General features: G+C 45.0%; 1 protein-coding gene across 9 annotated transcripts in view; it reads left to right on the top strand.

The window, feature by feature from the left end:
* Positions 1-19,871, top strand: part of PDE4B (phosphodiesterase 4B) — a 220,749-nt gene that overhangs the window by 135,180 nt on the left and 65,698 nt on the right. Inside the window, exon 1 of one of the 9 annotated variants that reach the window (XM_054072472.1) lies at positions 10,247-10,386. The exons of 7 other annotated variants lie outside the window; for them this stretch is intronic. In XM_054072472.1, the coding sequence (XP_053928447.1) occupies positions 10,262-10,386 (125 nt within the window). In that variant the 5' untranslated portion in view covers positions 10,247-10,261. Of the gene's footprint in view, positions 1-10,246; positions 10,387-11,033; positions 11,120-19,871 lie in introns of those variants that run through there. One more of the 9 variants, XM_054072474.1, reaches the window with a different exon arrangement.

Genomic DNA, 19,871 nt, shown 5'->3' with positions numbered 1-19,871 from the left:
AGTGACCTGCAGGAGATGGATGGACAAGGTGCTTTGTGGTGCTACCCACTAATTCAGCTGACTCGGAGGACCTTGAACCTACTTTGAGAAATGCATACATGTGATTTCAATGGGTTTTTGTGTTTTCCACACTGGCTCCAAGGACACAAGCAAGCTACTTTACCTGTGAGGATTCTGGGAAGGAACTTGACTGTGAGAGAGATGAGTGGCTGTAAGGCAAGTTGCGTGTTTGGACTATGGAGGTGCTGGATACGGGGCAGGCAGAGCTTACTTAGGGGTATTCAGAGGTATCTTGGAGATCTGCCTAGGTATCTAGAGATATCTTATTAATGCTTATCAATATCTAAAGGGCAAAGGGCAGGAGGATGGGGCCAGACTCTGTTCAGTGATGCCCAGCACCAGGGCAAGAGGCACCAGTCACAAACTCGAGCATGGAAAGTTCCACCTGAACATAAGGAAAAACTTTACTGTGAAGGTGATGGAGCACTGGGAAAGGCTCCCTAGGGAGCATGTGGAGTTTCCTCCTCTGGAGATATTCCAGCCTGCCTGGGCACGTTTGTGTGCAACCTGCTTGAGATGACCCTGCTTTAGCAGGGGGTTGGACTGGATGAGCTCCAGATGTCCCTTCAAACCCTGACTACTCTATGATTCTGTGATACTGTGATCTCTTAGGTACATGTCCATCAAGAACATTGGCATTGGCTCAGGAGCTGATAGGCAGCACCATCACAGCTGCTCTGGCTGCCATTGCCTTCGCCTGTACCTGCTGAGTTGTCCTCAGAGGCCAAAAGAGCAGCTCCTGTCCAAAGGGACTGAACTCCTGGCAGGAGAGATGAGGGAGCAAGACCGGCTGCCTGAGTACATGAGAACATTTTAGTGGGAGGCTGTTTAAAAGCAAAAGTTGTGGATTGGGGCATCTGGATGCTGCTTCAGTTCATGTGCTGGTGTGTCATTGCTGCAAAGACAAGTGAAGGTTTTCTGTAATTTTGTGTGTTTGTTTGGATCATGGGGTAGGAGTTCTCTTAAGAAACCATCATAAAAGAAAAGTAGCTAACATCCTAAGAGGAGGACTTGAAGAATTAGCACCTGGCAAAATCTGAAAGTTTAGTTCATGTAAAAAAAGATAGCATCAAGTGCCTTGAGGTGGTGGCATGTTTGTGATGTTTTATTGTACACTGAGTACTGGATGTTGCTTAGAAATTGAAAAAAAAAAACAAACCAAACACTTCCACTTGTAATACCTACTAGGTCATTTTATAATGCACAACGAGAAGATTTTATTCAGCCAGAAAGTAAACTTTGGATGTTCCTAATGTTCTTTACAGTAAATGTGTTGTGAAGATGGAGGATGCATTTGTCCTTAGAGATGTGCGTAAATGCCAGAAGATGAAAGGACAGAATTTGTCTGGAAATGAAGTTGTGAGGTCAGATGGGGGAAGTTCTTTCTTAGTCCTGTCACACCATCAGTCTCTTCCATGGCTTATGTGGGGATCTGTCCTGCAGTTCCCAAAGGCTTTGGTATTCACTGCAAATGGCAAACCAGTCATGCTTGGGGGTGGCCCATAGAATCATAGAATGGTTTGTGACAGGGACACTTTTCCCTGGATCAAGTTCCAGTCTGGCCTTGAACACCTCCAGGGCTGGGGCATCCACACCTTCTCTGGATGTGTTCCAGTGCCTCACCACCTTCATAGTAACAAATTTCTTCTTAATATCTAATCTCAATCTTCTCTCTTTCTGCTTAAAACCATTACCCATCATCCTATCACTACTCATCAGCCCAGGCAACACTGAGGTTATGGAATTAAGTATTTATTAGAGGAAACTGATGGTGTTTCGAGCAGGTTCCTTGGAGACTAACAGACTAGTTTAGTAGCAGGACATTTCTAAAGATTCGTACTACTTCATTACACCTTTTGAATTAAGCTCTATCAAAATGACACTCCATTATGTTTTAGCTGGTAAGGCACATGTGTTTTAATTAGATAATCTCTTTCTTTAGGATAAACTGTTGGATAAATATACTTATTTCCTTAGGCTTTTATGAAACTATTTGTATTTTTCTCTCGCGATGGCATGTTTGTGCCCTGTATTTGAAAAGGCTGCCCTGTACTGCCAGAACCAAAGGGGTATGATAGGAAGTGGTTACCTGAAAACCCATGCAGCTGGTATATACAGATGCTAATTCTGCCTGACAGAGAGCAGATACCTCCAGGTCTGGGATCTAAAATTCACTGCATTCAAGTAAAATATTTAACAGCTTTTGTTTTTATGATATGACCACATGAATCCTAAAACCCCAAATCTGCTTCATTTAATAGTAAGTCCCCCATGGCTAATTTTGTATGCAGTACACAGAGTAGCATGACTATTCTGGGATATGATCCCAGTAACAGTGGTGAGTCATCAGCCACAGCAACAGTAATGATATGAGGATCTATTTATTACTGCTCTTCTAAGCTGTGAGTTCTAAGCAGTGAGTTCATCTAGAAATTATGTAATTATTCCTCCTGGATGCTTTTTCTCATTGGTTTGTAATTACAAAATATTCTCATAACACTTCTGTATTTTAAAATTAAGTCCTCAGAATGACTTAATGTGAGAAGAACTGAGAGATTAACTTTTACCTTGTTTACATTCATTTTATGTGACATTATCAATAATACAGCTTTCTAGATGTTGCACAAACTTTGCCTTTTTTTTGCAAAACTATTTAGCACATCATTCTCCAGTTCATAGATTTATAAACAAATATGTGAGGTAGAATCATCCAGTCTTGGAAACCGGTAGGAGGGGAAGTTCCTCATAGGAGACCATGGCTCATTGTTTGCTGGGTGGGAGAAGGACTGAATTTGTAGCTGCTGGAGGTGTTGTCCTCATTGCCTCTGAACTGCTGGGCTGTCCCCAGAGAGGGATGAGGCGATCCAAAAGCTTTTAGGGAACATGTATTGCCACCCAAGTCCTCCCCCAGCTGGCACTTGTTTTCATAAACAGCCTTCCTGTGCCAAGTGCTAGTCGGTACGTGTTTCTCCAAGAAAAAGCAGCATCACTACTCTGCAAAAGTGAGAGGCAGGTTGCTGGCAAGAACTTTTTCCTAAAAAAAGGAAAATGGATGTTAGACCCTCTCAGAGGCCCCTGGCATGACCCGGGTGTCACGGGAGCCTGGCATGGAGAACTCAGGGATGCTGCTGACCCCAGCCCTTAGACCCAGGCTGGAGCTCTTGGGCAGTGTTCCCAGCTGGGTGTAGCCCTTTGTAGCAATGCATGAATGCTGATTTGCCTTGCTGTTTTAACACCTGTTTCTACAGTTCCTTTTTAGACGTATGCACTATTTGTTTTCGTGTTCTGCATCGCCAGAAGTCATGGGGGCATCCTGTACCTGTTCTTGAAGGTCGCCTCCTTAAGGTTTCAGTCCATCGAAAGCATTGCTGTGCTTAGATGTTCCCATACGCTAGGTGCAGGCTACCCTTGTTTACCCTCCCAAATGACTCCTTCTCTGACCTGCAGATGCCAAAATGGCTGCGTTGAATTTCTGGGGACTCTACAGGCAGAGCTCACCCTTACCCCCGCAAGGAATGATTCAGTGGTGCCTTAGATGTCATGGTTTACACCAGCAGAGGAAATAATTACGAAAAATATAGTCAGAATTAAAATTTCAGGTAATTTTTTCAGGGTAATCATTCTCCACTAGCTACAGGTCTTCTGTACTCCTCTTTGCATTGGCCACCACACACTGGTGGTTTCAGTGCTCAGGAGGGCTGCCTAGTCCTCCTGGTGCCACTAGATGAACTTCATGATGCCCCCCAGTCCTCAGCACCAAGGAGTCTGAAATCCTTCTCTGATGACACTTTCTGGAAGCATATCTGGAATTGTTGACAAACATCAAGAGAACAGCTATCCTTCTTAGCTTTCTAGATAAGAGGAGCCATGTGCCATCTGCTGGAACTGGACCTATTTCTACCAAGTACCTGGCTTGTTTCTGGTCACATCAGCCAGAGCCTGTTAGCAGTGACTTCAGGTGAAAGGAAACCAAGACATCAGAATTAACTTGGGTAACGATTTGATTCCGTGCCATGTTTCTAAGCCTGAATCTTTTTGTTTCACTTGAACACCAGGGAAATTGTCTTGGTGTCATCATACAGTGATGCATCTTGATACCTTCACAATTCATTGTATTCCCACTACTGTTTCTACCCACCTGAAATGTTGAGGTATACTTGTTTATTTGTAGAGACAAATTTTTCCAAGAAAAGTTTCCATAGCATTGAAATTATATCTTTTGTCTTTGCCTAGAGCTGAAAAGAGGAAAAAAAACCAAAAAAAACCCCTTATGATAGACTTCAAAGCAGCCCGTGCTCTTGTTGGTACCTGTGGCAACAGAAGATGCTTTCATGTTTGTCCCCAGTTGCAATCCTGTGGTAAGCTGAGCCACAGCGTATCCAAGAAGTACATTTTGGTGTGTTGACAAGGACCTTCCCAACCAAAATGATAGGCAGTTTTCACCTGCAGGAGCAGATCTAGGGCATTTTGGCATAATGTGACTGGAGACAAGATGAAGCATGAAGCATAAAACCCCAGAGAAATAAACCTGTTGTATCTTGCCAGATATGCTGGGGTGGCCCAGAGGCAGCAGGTCTGGTAGGTGCCAACAGGGCACCAAGTCAATGAGTCTGCAGAATTTGTCCCCAAAATTCCCCTTTCGTGGAATGGAAGAAGGAGCCATGACGCAGTGCTCTGCTAATGAGAGAAGCCTGCTCTCTCTTCAGCAGCTGCCTAATATTTCCCAGATGTTTGCAGTCTTCTTATGAACATGCAATAAAATAATTGATCTCAGAGAAGTAAGTCTGTGGCTCCTGGTAGGTGACTGAAGAATTTACTTCCCCATGGCTGTGTCCTTACTGCTGCCTGTCCCACCCAGCTGCTGGTGCAGGCGATGAGCTGGCATTCATGTTGGCTGCACGGTCACCACAGTACATGAAGACCATAGGTCCTCTGCTGTGGTGCTTAATGGAAATGCATGCCTGCTCCCTGGCATCCAGAAAAGCTTAAAGCTGGGAAATACACATCTGTTAATTTGCAGTGTGTGCACCACCAAACTGCTCACTCCTGAGGGGAGTTAGATAAATAATTCTTAAATTTAATCTCTATTTAGAAAGGGAAAAAAAGTTATGATCTTCTATTTATAACCTATTCCTTAGAACTGTACAATAAACTCAACTCATCCTGAGAATTTCTAAAGTTATACAAAGGGCAAGCTAGCTCGGATCTTGAAAAGCTCTAAATCACAATTTATTGTTCAAGTTTCTTACAGAAATCTATTATTTTTACACCGATCATATGTAATTTTGCTTTGATGTTTTATATGCATTATTTTGACATTTCTGTTCAATTTTTATCACTTTCTTAGCATAGGAATAGACATTTAAAGATGGTTTAGCAATTTCTTTTGAAGCGGAGGTTAATTAAAAATACGAAGGCAGTTGTGAAATGGGTCTCTCTTAGGTATATCAGTCCCTAATGGGTGTTTCTAATTAGATAACTATTTTCCCAGATCAAGTAAATGCAGTAGATTTCTGTCTTAAAGTATTCAGTGTGGTGCCGTAAATGACATGGCGAGATGTAAGCTGGTTTTCAGCAAGGGCTGTAAGGTGGATAAGGAAAGATGTGCAGGGCAAATGCACTGAAATTGGTGGTACAGCAAGGACAGCTTGTAGGCTGGAGGAAGTTAGGAATGAGGTTTCTCAGGGATAAATCCTGTATCTAATCTTCTGAAATATTTCCGTTGCTATGTTTATGTGGATTCCATCTTTTGATCATCTGCGCACCCGCTGTTGGATGTAGTGGTACAGCACTGGAAGGATTGCTTGGTTTGGGAGAAGTTCAGCAATACAGACAGTAACCTCACGTAAGTGGGGATTAAGAAGAACAGCTTAAGCTGTGCCTTGGAAACTTATTAGCTGAAAACAGCTGGGGAGAAGAGCCAGCATGCAAACTGCAGGATAATTGCAAGCCCTGAATCCCTTAGGGCTTTGCAGTGGGTGTGGGGTCTCCTCAGCAAGCAGCTGCGATCCAGCTGAGATGCTGGTGCTGAGACCTCCTGGTGGAGTGGTGCCCGCTGCTGTGCAGCACCACAGGACATCTCTGCTGGGGCAGCTGGGGAGACGTGTTGGAAACCCTAAGAAACTAAATAATCAAGAGAAAGCTCAGTAAGTTTGTGGAGGAGATTGTGTGGTGTAGAGTTTGCAGTAGCAGAGGACTGGACACAGTGACCCATGAAGTTTCTTCCAGATTTCTGGACCTGAATCTTGCTGTGCCATGTAATTGCTTCCATGTTATTACATAGGACAGAGTTTCAGCTCAGGTGAGACTGATTTAATACTGGTTGAAGAGAACTTCCCAATGAAGTGCTGCAGTCTGTCTCGATGTTCTCGGAGTCCCTGATACCTTTGCCTGGCTCTTGATCTTTTAGGAGCCATTGCACCTGCAAGCCGCTTACCTAGTGTATGGATGGAGTCCACCTAGTGGGATCACTGGCTCCGTGTCACTTCCTTACCTGTGACCCTATAGTGAGCCAGCTGAGCTCAACAAGCCCATGGAAAATTTGTGTTGTTTCACCTTGGGTGTGCATTGTGCTTGAAGGGGGGGGGGGGGGGGGGGGGGGGGGGGCAGGGCCACCCCCGGGTGGGCTGAGCCCCGGAGAAGCCTTACAATAAAAAACACCAAGGGAAAGAGATTGAAGCCAGCTGGAGGAAGTGCAGTCAGGGATTTCTTATAAATCATCCCCACGTCAGCTAAAGTGAGAATCCCCACACACGTCAACAGTTCCCAACTCTGGCGAAAGCCCCGGGGGCGTTGAAGCCGGATGACATCACCACAGAAAGGAAAGAATTCACAGGGAGGGTGACGCCAGTGAACTGAATTCCTGGGTTTGCTGACTGAGTTGTGCCTTGCAAAGCAGAGCAGTGAAAGTCTAAGCACTCAGAAGGGTTCAATGTGTGTCTGTCTTACTTGTCATCTGTTTTGGGTTGGGACTGAGAGTCTGTAGGTGTCCTCAGCAAACGTTTCTTGTTAACTCTTTCTGACACTGAGGAGTGGAAAAGAAGTGATTGGTTCTGTATGCTGTGCTTATCAACAGCCAGTGGATGTGAAGTAAGGACCACAGCCTGTCTCAATGGAGTGTCTTAGGTCAGCGAAACCAAGGGAAGAAGCTGTGTCCTGCCTGGTTGTAAAGAACCATTGTGTGGACGCATATGGATGGCACAGCTTTTGGGAGGAAGACTGCCACTCATAGCAGGCACAAATTAGTCCCTCTCTTGCAAGAAGCAAGGCAGAGAGAATGCCCCACAGGTCCAGGGAGCATCATGCTTGGCCATCTTTTGTCATGAAGGTATTCTAGGATGTGTCTTCCCACCTTCTGTAGGGCCACCTACAGCTGCAGAGCTCTGACGTACAGCAAGAGAAGTAAGGTAGGGTTGGGAACATCTTCATTACAGGCTGTCTTTTCCTAAAGTTACAGATTTCTTGAGGTCAGTGATGGTTTCTTGATACTGTCTCAATGAGTAGACTGGCTTCTGTTTGAGTCCTGGTGTTGGGCCAAATTGTCAAGTTGACCACCTTGGTCAACATTGAGCTGCCAGTGTTGAAGGACAACATAACTATGGGGAGAGAGAGTCTGCCTGGTTGCAGCTAGTTTTTGTCTACTTGTGATTAGGGACACTTATGAGAGCAGAGGTAAACTGGAGGAAAGTGTCTGCGAAGGAGATGCTCTGTCTACATCTAGCCATGCAGAGTGCATGAAAGGGCTTTCTTGAAAATCTAGAGAATAAATATTAACTGAAGGAACAGACATCTGTGAGTGAAGTTTTGAAGTGGGTATCAATTGAATGTCCTCAAACTACAAAAGGCTGCTGACATTTTTTGTTCATCCATGTAGACAGTAAGTTGTTTGGAGTGGATTCTGGAAGAACAAGCTGACCCCCTTTTGCTTTACTGCAATAAAATTATACAGTGTTTTAAAAACTGTTCTATAAACTCTACACTTATTGCTGCTTTCCCAGATCAGTTTTAGCTGCAGTAGATCAAGCTCAGCTAATGAGGTCAGCTGGAGACTGATGCAATATCATGTATTTGTTTCAGATTAAATGCGTTAAGAAGTGGATTCTGGCAGAAAAAAAAATAAAAAATCCCTTCTCAGGAGGAAACACAGAAAATTGTCCAAGCTCGGGCAAAAGTGTTGTCTTCAATCAGGCCTGACATGTTAGTACAACAGTATGTGGAAGTGTAAATAGTGTGCTGCTAACGTTTGTTAGCCACATTGCCTAATGTATGGCTGGGAGGTGCTGTGGCTGTAGTGGTGTACATGCAGAGGAGGAACATTTAGAGAATAAAGAATGGGGTTTCTAAGTATTGACTGGCGCCCTCACATAACACTTTGCTTTTCTTGTCAGCATTCCTATGCAGCCGTAAATGAACTCTGCAATTAAATCCTGTTCGTCAGAAGAGCTGTAATTCTGCAGCTCTGGTGCTGTGGAGCTGAGTCCAAGTGAACAAGCGAGCTCCAGTGCCGGTGAGCCAAGGCCACAGCATGGGTTCTGTGATCTCGCAGCTGGGGACCAAGTGATGGCTACAATCTCCAAGCCAGACGCTGTCTTCTTGCTTCTCTGAGTTTAAGTCATGAACTTACCAGTCACATATTTTTATGCAATTTAATATCTTTTACGTGGCTGCATTTTCTCTTCTGTTATTAAAAAAGAAAAGGAAAAGCTCTCATGGGCATGAATAAGGATTTATATAATAGCTTGCAATGACTCCATCAAAGCCATTGTGCTCTATCTTGTGAATATCTATTTAATCAGTGGTTTTAAAAAAAAGACCTTATTTGTGCCGAGTGATTTTTTTTTCTTTCTCAGACTGCTGCAAGAATTTCATGCTCTTGTGAAGATGGAGTGCAGCCAGTCCAGCTACTCTAGGCCTGAATGCTGCTATTGAACCTCCTTTATGCTGGAAAGAGTTTCAAGTACTAAAGATGCTATTCAGATGATTATGGAGCTGCTACGAGAGTCTAGGAAGGAGCATTGCATTGCTAGGATGTTACTTCTGTGACAAAATACTGGGGTTTATTAACTAATCTGTTAAATTCAAGTCAATAAGCAGATCAGTTACGCTCATTCACGTTTTCTGCATCACAAATTTGCTTGAGAAGCCACGTCTTTCCATGGGTCACCACTATTACTTAGGAGCTGGGCCAACTTTTGGTGTCTTGAAGGCACCGTAAGGTTCCAGCACTTGCTCCCAGAGAGAACTTTCTTTCTCCAGCCTTCCCAAGACTAGCCTTCACCACGTGGGTGAGAGCAGTGTGTGGTTAAGGCAGTGCTGGCTCCCTGCTGGGCTAGCGTGCAGGAGTGTCACAGCAGGGATGAGATCCTCCAACATGTCCTTGGTTATTTTCTTGGACTGTCTCAGTGGCAGGTGGCTTTTTGCTTCCACCATACCCAGGGAAGTGAAAAGGACTCGGAGTTAATTCTGGCTTAGCTTACTAAAACAAGCAGAGCCTACGAGTATACATTTAGACAATTTGGTTCCTGTGTGTGGCTAATTAACACCGTGCATTAAAAGAGGCTGCCTTGTTAGATTAAGTCATGGAGAACATTTCTTACAATAGTAAAGTAAAAAGCCATAATGAATAAGAAGTGTCTTTACCAATAATAAATCTTTGCAGGGTTCCTTCTACGTGGCTTCTCAGCCTGGCACATGCTGTTTGCTTTTTATTGAATATGCTGAACGGTCTCCCTTGCCCAATTAAAGCAGTACCTTGGCAGAAAATGAAAATCACGAACCATTTAGGGTTGACTCTGTTAAGAACAAAAGGGCTTGACATTAAGGTTTTGTTCCCCAGTTGCATCTCTTGCCACTCAGTTATCTTGTTTGCTCTTCACATGACTTGCCATCAGACCTTCGCTATCTATGTGGCATTTTATGTTCCCCTCGGTCAGATGTTTTGTTGCGTGATGCTAGGTTATTAATATAGCATATCACATTTTATTCTGGCTGAGCGGTATAAAGGGAATACCTGTTGTTTGTCTCCCACCCTGGGTCTGTAATCTTGATCTTTTCCAGACTCTCCAGGCAGCTGGCAGACAGCACACAGTCCTGCTTGCTCAGGGCTGATAGGTTTCTTGGCCATCATCCAGTTCCAAGTGCATCAGCACATTTGCAGAAAGGTTTCCTATCCTGAAAAGTCGGAGCTGGCCTGATCTCTTACATGAAGGAAGGAAGGAGCTTGATTTCTGCTGGAGTTCAGCAAAACCATGGAGAACAAGAGGAAAAGTTTCCAAAACTGCATCTTGGCTTGGACTGGAGAAGGCACATGCCAGAGGATGTGGGCAGGTGCCAGGTCTCTTTCCAGTATCCTGCTGGGACTTAATTTGAGTTTGAACAGGCTAATTTTAATCCATCTTTCCAATTTAAATGATATGGCTAGCAGCAATCTAGCACATGTGGCTTTTCTGCAAGTAGATGAAGGGTTAAACACCCCAGTCACATCTACAGCTTATGAAAACATTGATCTGGAAAATGGTATGGAGCCTTGTAGGCCTGGCCTCAGCCCTGGTAGGAGGTGTTGGTGCGTGCTGGGGTGTTTGCTCAGTGCCTCGGCTTTGCCGGGGCCCGGGCTGCGTGCGGGGTTTTGGACCTACTGCTGCAGCGCTGCCTGTGCTCCAGGCAGTCCCTGGGGCTTTCAGCAGCTCCTCTCCCGTTTTGGGCGTTTTCTTTCATGCTTTTCGTCAGCAAAAGGAAACATCTCTATCCTTCTCTTGGAATAACGCATCTGTGCATGCTGTCTTCAGATTTTGCAGCTGTGAGGGTTTTCACACGTTTTGTTTTTTAACTGGGCCCATTTTGGATGGACATTACCTCTGCCTGCTCGTTCTTTGTTAGCTCAGTACAAACCTTTATCAATACAACAAAGTACTCAGGATATCTAATTTCTGTTAGCTCAAGAATGAAGCTTTTACTATGATGACGTGAGTCTTAAACTGCAATCAGCTATAATGATTTTGTGCTATGCCTACACATTTATGCTTATTCACACTGGAAACCTTACCTTCTGCGTTATTAAATGGTAATCAATTGTAGCAAGTGCTCTGCTAATATTTCTCCCTAATCTCCAAGTGTTTGTGGCTGTATCGCTGCATTGTTTGCCATTGCTGGACTTGATGACTTACAGCTGCATTTCATTCATTCATAGTTTGGGGCTGCAATGTATTTTGTTCTCTGCTCCTTCAACTCCATTGCTTTTGAACAGTGCAGCTTTATATTTTGTAGTAAGTGACTCCAAAATAGTGATTCCAGCAAGTAATTTTCAACATGAAACAGAGCTTCGAAGGGATCACTAATTAAGTAAGATCAAAATGAGCCCTGAAGCAGGTCTTGGGAAGATTTGCAGGTCTAGAGAAAATAACAGAGTTATTAAATGATATTTTGGGTGCCAACAGTGCACTATCTGCTTTTACATCAGAGAAATAATTCCTTCCCAAGAGGTTTTTAGAAGTGCAGCACAGAGGAGTTGGTTGAGAAGCAGCGTATCTGATGCCGCGATGTGAGGAGGCAGTGTAGGAGGCTGGCAGGAGCATTTCTGAAGGGCTTTATGGCAGGATGATGAGCTGAGGAAGGACTTGAGCAAGGAGATGATTTGGCAGTAAGAGGACGCAGACTACTGCAAGCACAAACATGCTGTAGAGGAGTCACAAGATGGTTGTGAAACCGCGTGTGAAGGAAGTGGCAAGCTGGGAGTTTCAGCCAGGAACAGAAGCATAGGCTTGTGTGCTGTCTCAGTGAGAGCCGGAGAACTGTGATGAGAACTGTGTTGATCTGGGCAGCAAAGGCACAGAGGGGGTGGCCTCTGCAGCACAAGCTGTGGTTTAGAAGACCTCTTTTGGTTGGAGAAGCAAGCTGTAAAGGTTTTAAAAAAGGTTAAAGGGAAAAAAGAACAGATCATGGACGACATATGTAATGGGTAGTAAGATTTGGCTCCTTCTAAAGCATTCTGCGATCAATAGCTGGCAGGCCTGTGAGAACCAACATCCTGAGCTCTGCCACACCTGGAAAATCTGGGGCCTTGTTTTTACTGCATGAGCTCACCATTTGGCATAGAGGCCGTGAAATATGCTTCAGAACTTTTGCCCTGTCTGGCTTTTTGGGCCCATAGTCGCTCCGATAGAAGGTTTTGCTCTTGCTGCCCACCAGTTCTGTCTTCTTGACATGTTATAGAAGGTTTTCTTTCTACTAAATCAAATTTGCCATCCAGAATTATTAAGGTTCATTTCAGAGCATGGGATTTAATGGCAGAAAGTAAAAATCTGTGGTTTAAATTCTCCCTTCTGTTTTCATACATCCTGAGGAGGAAGGGAGGGAGTGTGGATAGGCAGCGTGTCACTGTTGGTCCCTGCCGTGGCTGCACTCAGGTATCCCTTGCAGCTTGCCAACGTCATTAGTAAAAATGCAAATGCATGGAAATACAGTATTGCGCATGCCAGCAGATGGCATGTTTTGTATTTACTGCCTGTGCCTGCACACATGCTGAGGTGTGGGGCATATCTAAAGCTATGGTAAAAACATTGCTGGCAGAGGCACTGCCGGAGAGGTCTCATTTGAGATGATACAAGATGCCTTTGACATTAGTCCCTTGCTTGTGTCTTGCCTGCATCTCTATATAGTGCCTGCCTGCTCTGCTGCTGGGCTTTGGCTTAGAGCAGGAGAGAAAGGGTCGGGTAGGCAGCTTTCTGCCTTCCCCGTGCGGTGCCGAGGGGCAGGAAGGGGGCAAGGAGACCCCAAACTTTGACATCCCCCAAATAAGCATGCTTCAACAGAGTGGCTAGATGTTCAGTGGGATACAGCTCATCTGTGGTGACTTACAGATACCAGTGGGGAAACTGCAGGAACTCCCTCTCTCTGAGTGAGCTGGGATGAGGGTTCCTTCCCATGTCCATCAGGAGCAAAGCCTGGGTTTCAGCTGTGGAATAAGCCTCCTAAGCCACTGGGCTCTGTCCCACAATATTGAAGTCAATTATACTATCAATCCCACCAGTAATAACATAAGGTTGGTGTTTACCCCCATTACTCCTACAGGAAAGCTGTTCTGTGATCTGTCTGCTCTTAAGGCAAAAAAAAAAATCTTTCCCTGATTTCTAGCCTCTATTTATTCAGGTCCAGTTCATACTCACTTATTTTTGTGCCAGCATTGTCCTTTAGTGTGAATATCTCATCTCTTCTGCTGCCCTTTGTCCCTGGTACATGTACGGAGGCAGGGCATCATCTCTCCGTGGGTGTTTCAGCAAGGTGAATGAGCTGAGCCCCTCTGGCCTTGCTGTCAGGATCCTGGTACATTAATGGCAACAAAACAAATGAGCAGCAAGAAGAGCAGTGATGGCTGTGGCTGCGATAGACCAGAGTGAAAGAGGAGCTGCAACTTGAAAATGTACATATAAGCCATTTCTCTGCATTTGCTTAGAAATACTATGATTGCCAGTGAAGTGGTTATAGCAAACATTCAGTTGAAGTTGTACTAACCACAGGGTACTGGTGTCCCTGGTTATTGCAGTGCCTTGGAAGAGAGTGCCGTTTCAAACGATCCATTGGGTACATGTGCCAAACCGCTTAGAATAAACATGTGACTTTCTGCCAGAGGGCCAGGTTTTTCCATCCTTAATATTTTGTCCTCAAATAGTACCAGTTGGCAGATGCTTATGATTTGGATGAGGCCACTTTCATGTTCAGCTTCTGCTGGGCCTGTAATGATCAATAAGAGCTATAAAAAAGATTGTCCTTGAAATCACATCAGCATACTTTGCTGTTGGCTATGTACAGTGTCTTTTCCTGTTGATATAAAAGATGAAGAGTACAAACATTTGAAAGAGGTGAAGCAAGTAAAATTTAGCTGAAATGTACCCAACCAGATTAATTATTTTGGGGAGGGCCGAGTCTCCAAAGGATTTAACGATCTGGATACCATCTTAGGACATTTAATTGTCTTTTTGCTGGCAGGGAACACAGATACCAAATATGGAGATAAATCAAAAAAAACCAGGTCAAATAATTATTTCATGAATTAAGTGAAAAGGCTTGGTGCATTTCTCAATGCAGCAGCTTTCCACACATCCACTACTGGACTTTGGGTGTTGTAGATGGGCCGAGGGCAGTTTAAAACATGAGTGCAGAAAATCTGTAAATCTTCTGACTCAAAGGCTGTCCGTCCTCCCAGCTCAGATTAGCCAGGTAAAATGGAAAAATCTGTGGTCTCTGCAACTTGTTAAAAATTATTGTCATTTTATTCCTGTCTCCAGTCTGTCTGACAGCAGATCAGAACAGCTATTTGATTTGTAGCTACTGCCTCGAAGCAGCCTGTCGCAGCCAGCCGGAGTTATGGCAGAGCAAAGCAGCTCACTGTGAGCTTGCTGGCTTGTTTGAAAATGCAAAAGTGCCTCTTGGAGTCATGCCAGGCGATCCTCTTTTTAAGGTCAGGATGAAATAAACCATGACTCTGGCTGGCAGCCTCATCATCTGGTTCTGTACAGATACGGGAACCCTTCCTATGTACTGAAAGCAAAGATTATTTGCTGTACGGGACCCTTGAGACTTGTGCTGCTTGCTTGCATTTGCCGTTAGTGCATTATATGTTTTGGAAAGAGTGTTAAGTGCAGATTACGCTTAACAGATGTATCAGATACTTTTAAGACATATTGATAAAAGATGCAATATATGACTGCAATTCCTCTTTTATTACTGCTAATACCCTGGTGGGGAAAATGCAAGGCTGGACTCAGTGTATCCACTTGCTGGGTGGAATTTCCCAACCCAAGCTGGCTCTGGGGAGGAAGGGAAGCTTGTGGGTAGGTAGAAATGCTGTAAGGTGTACTGGATCCCCAGCAGAAGGCCGTGGGCGCAGCTGCGTCCCCGCACTGGGGTCCTCATCACATGAGCCAGACCACCACGGTCAGCCTCTTCCACAGGAGGCAGCATCTGTGTCTGGTGTATGGGGTAAGAGAGTCTGTAAAACATTATGATGCTTAGATGAAGCTGTAAAAGGTGAACTGACACTGAACAGAGCACAACAGCCAGGACAGATTGGGGTAAATACTGTCCTCTAACTTGAATGTAAACATCTGTGCTGCAGAGCTGGTGATGCCAAAACCCAGCAAGTGTCTGCTGAGGAGCATTGTGCTGTCCCTGTGCCACATGTACTACTGGCCACAGGCGGGCAGCTGCCTGTCCAGCACCTTTCCAGCAGGGAAAAAATGGCAATTGCGGCTTCGACAAGGCCCAACTGGGTCCTTCAGCACAGCAAATGCACAGCCTGTGTGCCAGAGCAGATTTGGTCCTGATGAGCTGTGAGTGGGTGGAGGGTGCTGGGCAGAAACTCCCACAAGGCAAGTAGAAGAGCTGTGTAAGTGCTGCATGGGAGGGTTAGTTAATACCTTGTTAATACCTCAGCTTGGGCAGCAGCGGTAGGGAGGAAAAGCAGCTAATCCGTATGTTGCTAGCTATTGTCAGGAGGAGAAGGCCCTTAGGAAGTGGCATTGCTGCCTGTACAAAGAGTGATCACGCTCACACCCAACAGCATTTACAAGCTCTGGAAGTGAAAATATGGAGGATGTCTGCTGTGTTTAACTGTGCCTTCCATTTTTCGGAGACTAATGGCAGTGAATCATAGTAAGGTGATAAAATAGCCCAGGATGTGCATTTTGTAAAATAACAAGTGGTTTATGGAATTCAGGATTTCTTCTTTAGGGGACTTAAAGAACCACATGATGTTAGCTTGTTACAGGATAATGTCAAGCTACTTATCTGTAGTAAACATGACAAGGATTAGATTTCTTAGAACTCTCCATGCTAGAAAATCCAAACTTGTTTTTACCTCTCTCCTGTACTTTTCCGACCATCTCCTGGTGACTGCTCAGGCACAGTGGCTGCAGCCAGGTTGGCCTGGCATCCTTAGGCATGCATGGTGGCTCTACAGCCTAGTGGCTTTCAGCAGTGCCCGGGACTGAATGGCATCAGGGAGAAGTAATGACTCAAAGACCTAATGTGCAAGACTGAGAGTTTCAGGCAGTGATTGCTGCAGACACTGAATAAGCAGGTAGCACGATGCCTTCTTTGTAGCGAATATTACTCTAAAAAGCAAAAAGAGCACTTGGTACCGTCCTTCAACATCCAGCAATGCTTGTGCCAAGCTGGTAGCTGAAATGATGTTTGCTGCTGTGCAAACTGTGGACCTCACTAGAGTACTGCTGCTGAGTTAGAGGTACTGCTGCTGGAGAGAGGTAAGAGCTCTGTCTACATACTTTTACCTTTGTGCTGTCCTGAAGATGGACCTTGGCTGCAAAGGGAATGCCACCAGCTCTCTGGTCTGCCTTGGACAAGGGGCTTGTGATTCAAAGCTGTCTGTAAGCACAAGGCAAGCTAATTCCTGGCCCCATCCTCCACGGTGGGCTGTGGGCCATTGCAGAGGGTTGTGTTGTACCCGTTGAAGAAAAATGCTGCTAGGAAGCGTGAACCTCTATATTCAGAGATAACAAAGTCAAACAAACATATATTTTTGCGTTGTGATACATACGGAGACTTAATAACATGTTTAGCAGCAGATGACAGTTTATATTGCAAACACTTAAATAAGTGCTGCTGGGATTTCTGTGCCATGCAGCTGTGGTACATGTTGCTGGGAGGGAGTGAGTGGAAGGAGTTTGTTGGCTATATTTCAGGAGACACAGGTGATTAGGCTCTGAAGATAAGAAGTAGAAGCCACACGAGGGGCAAACCTGATGGAGGAGTTTGAGCACTTTAAGAGCCCCCTGAAAACTAGAGGGTGTTCCCCTTGATGGGAGAAGGACAGAAGGAAAAATCAAAGTACTGACACGGCAGTGCTGAGAGGAGTCAGCCTCATGAAGCCGGGTGCCGGTGCTAGGTCATCTGCTTTGGCTGTTGGTATGCTCAGTGCCGGCACGCCTGCTGCGTATCCAATCCTGTTTCATTGTGTGCTGATGGTTTGAATCATAGACCTTTCCACGTGAAAGATTATTTAGAAGAAACAGCAAGCTGTTCTGATAATGGGAAACAGGTGCACAAAATTAGATAGCAGTGAGAAACAGTCATGCCTGTACAGATCTGAAGATGTAGGAAACAGCATTTTTCATTGCTAATGGTGTTAAAAATCCAGCTGAATGTCTTGGTGAGAAGCAGGGCTCTGATGGTTGGGAGAGGCTCTTTATAATGAGCAGAGTCTGCTCAGACTTCCTGAAATACTGTGTTTTGGAAACATATTTGATACCATAGTAAAGGTGGCACCGTAGTTAGAAGATCAGGAGTAATGCCCTCAGGAATAAGTCTGAGAAGGCAAAGCAGATGGTAAACCCTCTTGTAGAGTCAGTGCTGTCATCCTCAGCAAAAGTGTAAATGCATAACATAAACAAAAAGTACACAAGCCTGCCTGGTTTGATAGACTTAAATGTGTCTGTCTTTGTGTTTCATATTACAGATCTAACAAACTGTGGGGCTGTGTAGCTCTCATGGCAACCATTTGACTTGCAATGACTATTCAAATGACTCTGAATTACATCAGAATCGTGGTGCAATCCTGTTTTTCAGTTTTTATGCCAAATCTCACCACGTTCCAAGGCTGCTGTCAGGCAATGCTAATCCAGGGACAACACACTCCTGATACTGTTTCTTCCTTATTGCTATTCCACAAAATAGTTTCTGTGCCAAGACCCCCTTGCAGAGGTAGATCAAAGAGCTCGAAAGCTGAATTGTTGGATATGTTGAAAGCAGCATCTTCTGTTGAGACAGCTTGGAAACTGCCATGTTTTCACATGAGGGTCGTGCTGTGCTGTGGGAAGGAGCAGGGCTGGTTTAGGATTGATTTAGGACTGGTTTGATAGGAACGGGTCCTCATGGACAGTGCAGGGAGCTGCCCCCATTGCAGTGTGAGGGCAAAGATGGCTGAAGGGTGGTGGGGAGTCTCACAACAGAGATCCCTGTGTCTGCAGAGGCTTGGCTGGACTTTCCCACTGTGATAAAGGGTGGCAGTGGGTTTTAATGTAGAGAAATTATAGTCATTACTGTAAAAAACTACAGCGTTTGGACAATTGGAGATTGCTTTTATTAATGTTCTTTGTTCTGCAGAATAAACGCGTTAAACCTTGTTGTGTTTTACAGCTGAGCATGATTTCTCCTGGCTTGCTGTTCCCTATTTCCTCCCTTCATTACTGTGTTACGATCACATCTTTCCACAGGTTCAAAGCAAGTGTCCCCTTCCCTGCCTGTTGGAGCGAGCCACAGCTAACTCCTGCCACCTGCTGTCTCCTTCTTTGCTCTTCACCTTATTAAGATCCTGGTTTATTAAAATATGCAGAGGGAGAAAAGAGACAGGGCTGTGGCTGCCTTCTTACTTGCATTGAGCTCCTTGCTGAGCACTACTCTTCAGCCACCCTGCTCCTCTTGCCACCGACCCAACTACCTCTTCTCCATCGCCCCTAGCTTTCCTCTCATCCAGCTAAGTAAATGGAGAGTCTGGACTCTGAGGCCTGGCTCCAAGAGAAAGCCAGGGGACCAGACACCTTCCTTCACAGCTCTGCAATCCTGAAAGGGATTACTTGCTGGGCTGTGGCGCTGCCCTGGCCATTGCACACTTTGCCTTTCTTGCGCTGCCTTTCTTGTGCTTTTGCCAGGTTGGGTTTTGCTTGGTGGATCTTCTGTTCCCTTTGACTGGCACTGGGATTTGTGGCTTTCTGCGTCAACCAGATTCTTCTCTTCATCTGCTGCTGGGTTTCTGCTGGTGGTCAGTAACCCTGGGAATGTGCTCATGAATTGCACATTCCTGAATCTTCTGGTAAAACTAGGCAGGGCTCAGGAGACTTGTTTCTGTTGGTCACTCAAGTCCTTGATTTGCAGCTATTTTCTGGCCTGGGGATTGCCACTGATTCATATCAGTGGTTAACTAATGCTCATCCCATACGGATGCTGTCACCTTTCCTCCTGTGGAGCCACTTTTTGGCTCTGTGCAACTGGGCTCAACTCCTTAGAACTCCTCAGTAGCCCCCTGAGACTGTCACAGCGCTTGGAAATGGCTGAATAAACCTGATAACACGTTGGAGGCGGGTGAGGAATGGTGTCACCTTGGTGGGCTGGAGCTCCCAAGGCTGGGAGCAAGGCATACTTTGTAGAGAGATCTACAGAGGACAGGCGTTTATGTATCTCATCTTGAATGATTTATAGGGCCTTAGATACCAGGTATGTGATCTATATGTTTAGGTAGTGCACTTTTGAGTCTCAGCAGTGCCCACTTAATACTGAGGCTGCTGGGCATCTGCATGCTTGTGCAGAAGAGACCCTGGTGCCAGCATGGGAGGTAAGGGAGAGGAGCAGCACATCATGGTGAGTGACTGTGCTTTGGGCCAAAGATATTTCACTCACCATCCCTTTGCATGGACATGGGGTGAGGAGCAACTGCAGAATAACAGTTCAAGTGTTTGCTGATGTTTTACTGCTGGAACTTGCTGAACTGCTTTGGTGCTCCTGTGCCAACTATGTTTCACAAGTGGGGTGTCTTGACTGTGAGTGCTGTTGCTTGAAGATACTGCAAAGCAAATTTTAGCTTTTTTTTCTCCAGCCTGTCGTAGTGGTGCTTTGTCCTTGGCAATCTTTTATTTTTCACTAGACAGACGCAGCTTTATTTTACACTTATGAGAAGACTATAGGGTGCTGCAAACTTTGGAGAGGACCCTTACAATCTGAAGGGTATTCTGAACATGATGCCACACTGATGATTAAGTGTTTCCAGCACAGCTCATTGGTTAAATTCCAATTTAAAAAAGTTAGTG

The sequence above is a fragment of the Cuculus canorus genome, chromosome 8 (genome assembly GCF_017976375.1).
Source record: "Cuculus canorus isolate bCucCan1 chromosome 8, bCucCan1.pri, whole genome shotgun sequence".
NCBI classification, from domain to species: Eukaryota; Metazoa; Chordata; class Aves; order Cuculiformes; family Cuculidae; genus Cuculus; species Cuculus canorus.
Note: the sequence above shows the minus strand (reverse complement) of the source record. Positions and strands in the feature narration are given on the sequence as shown.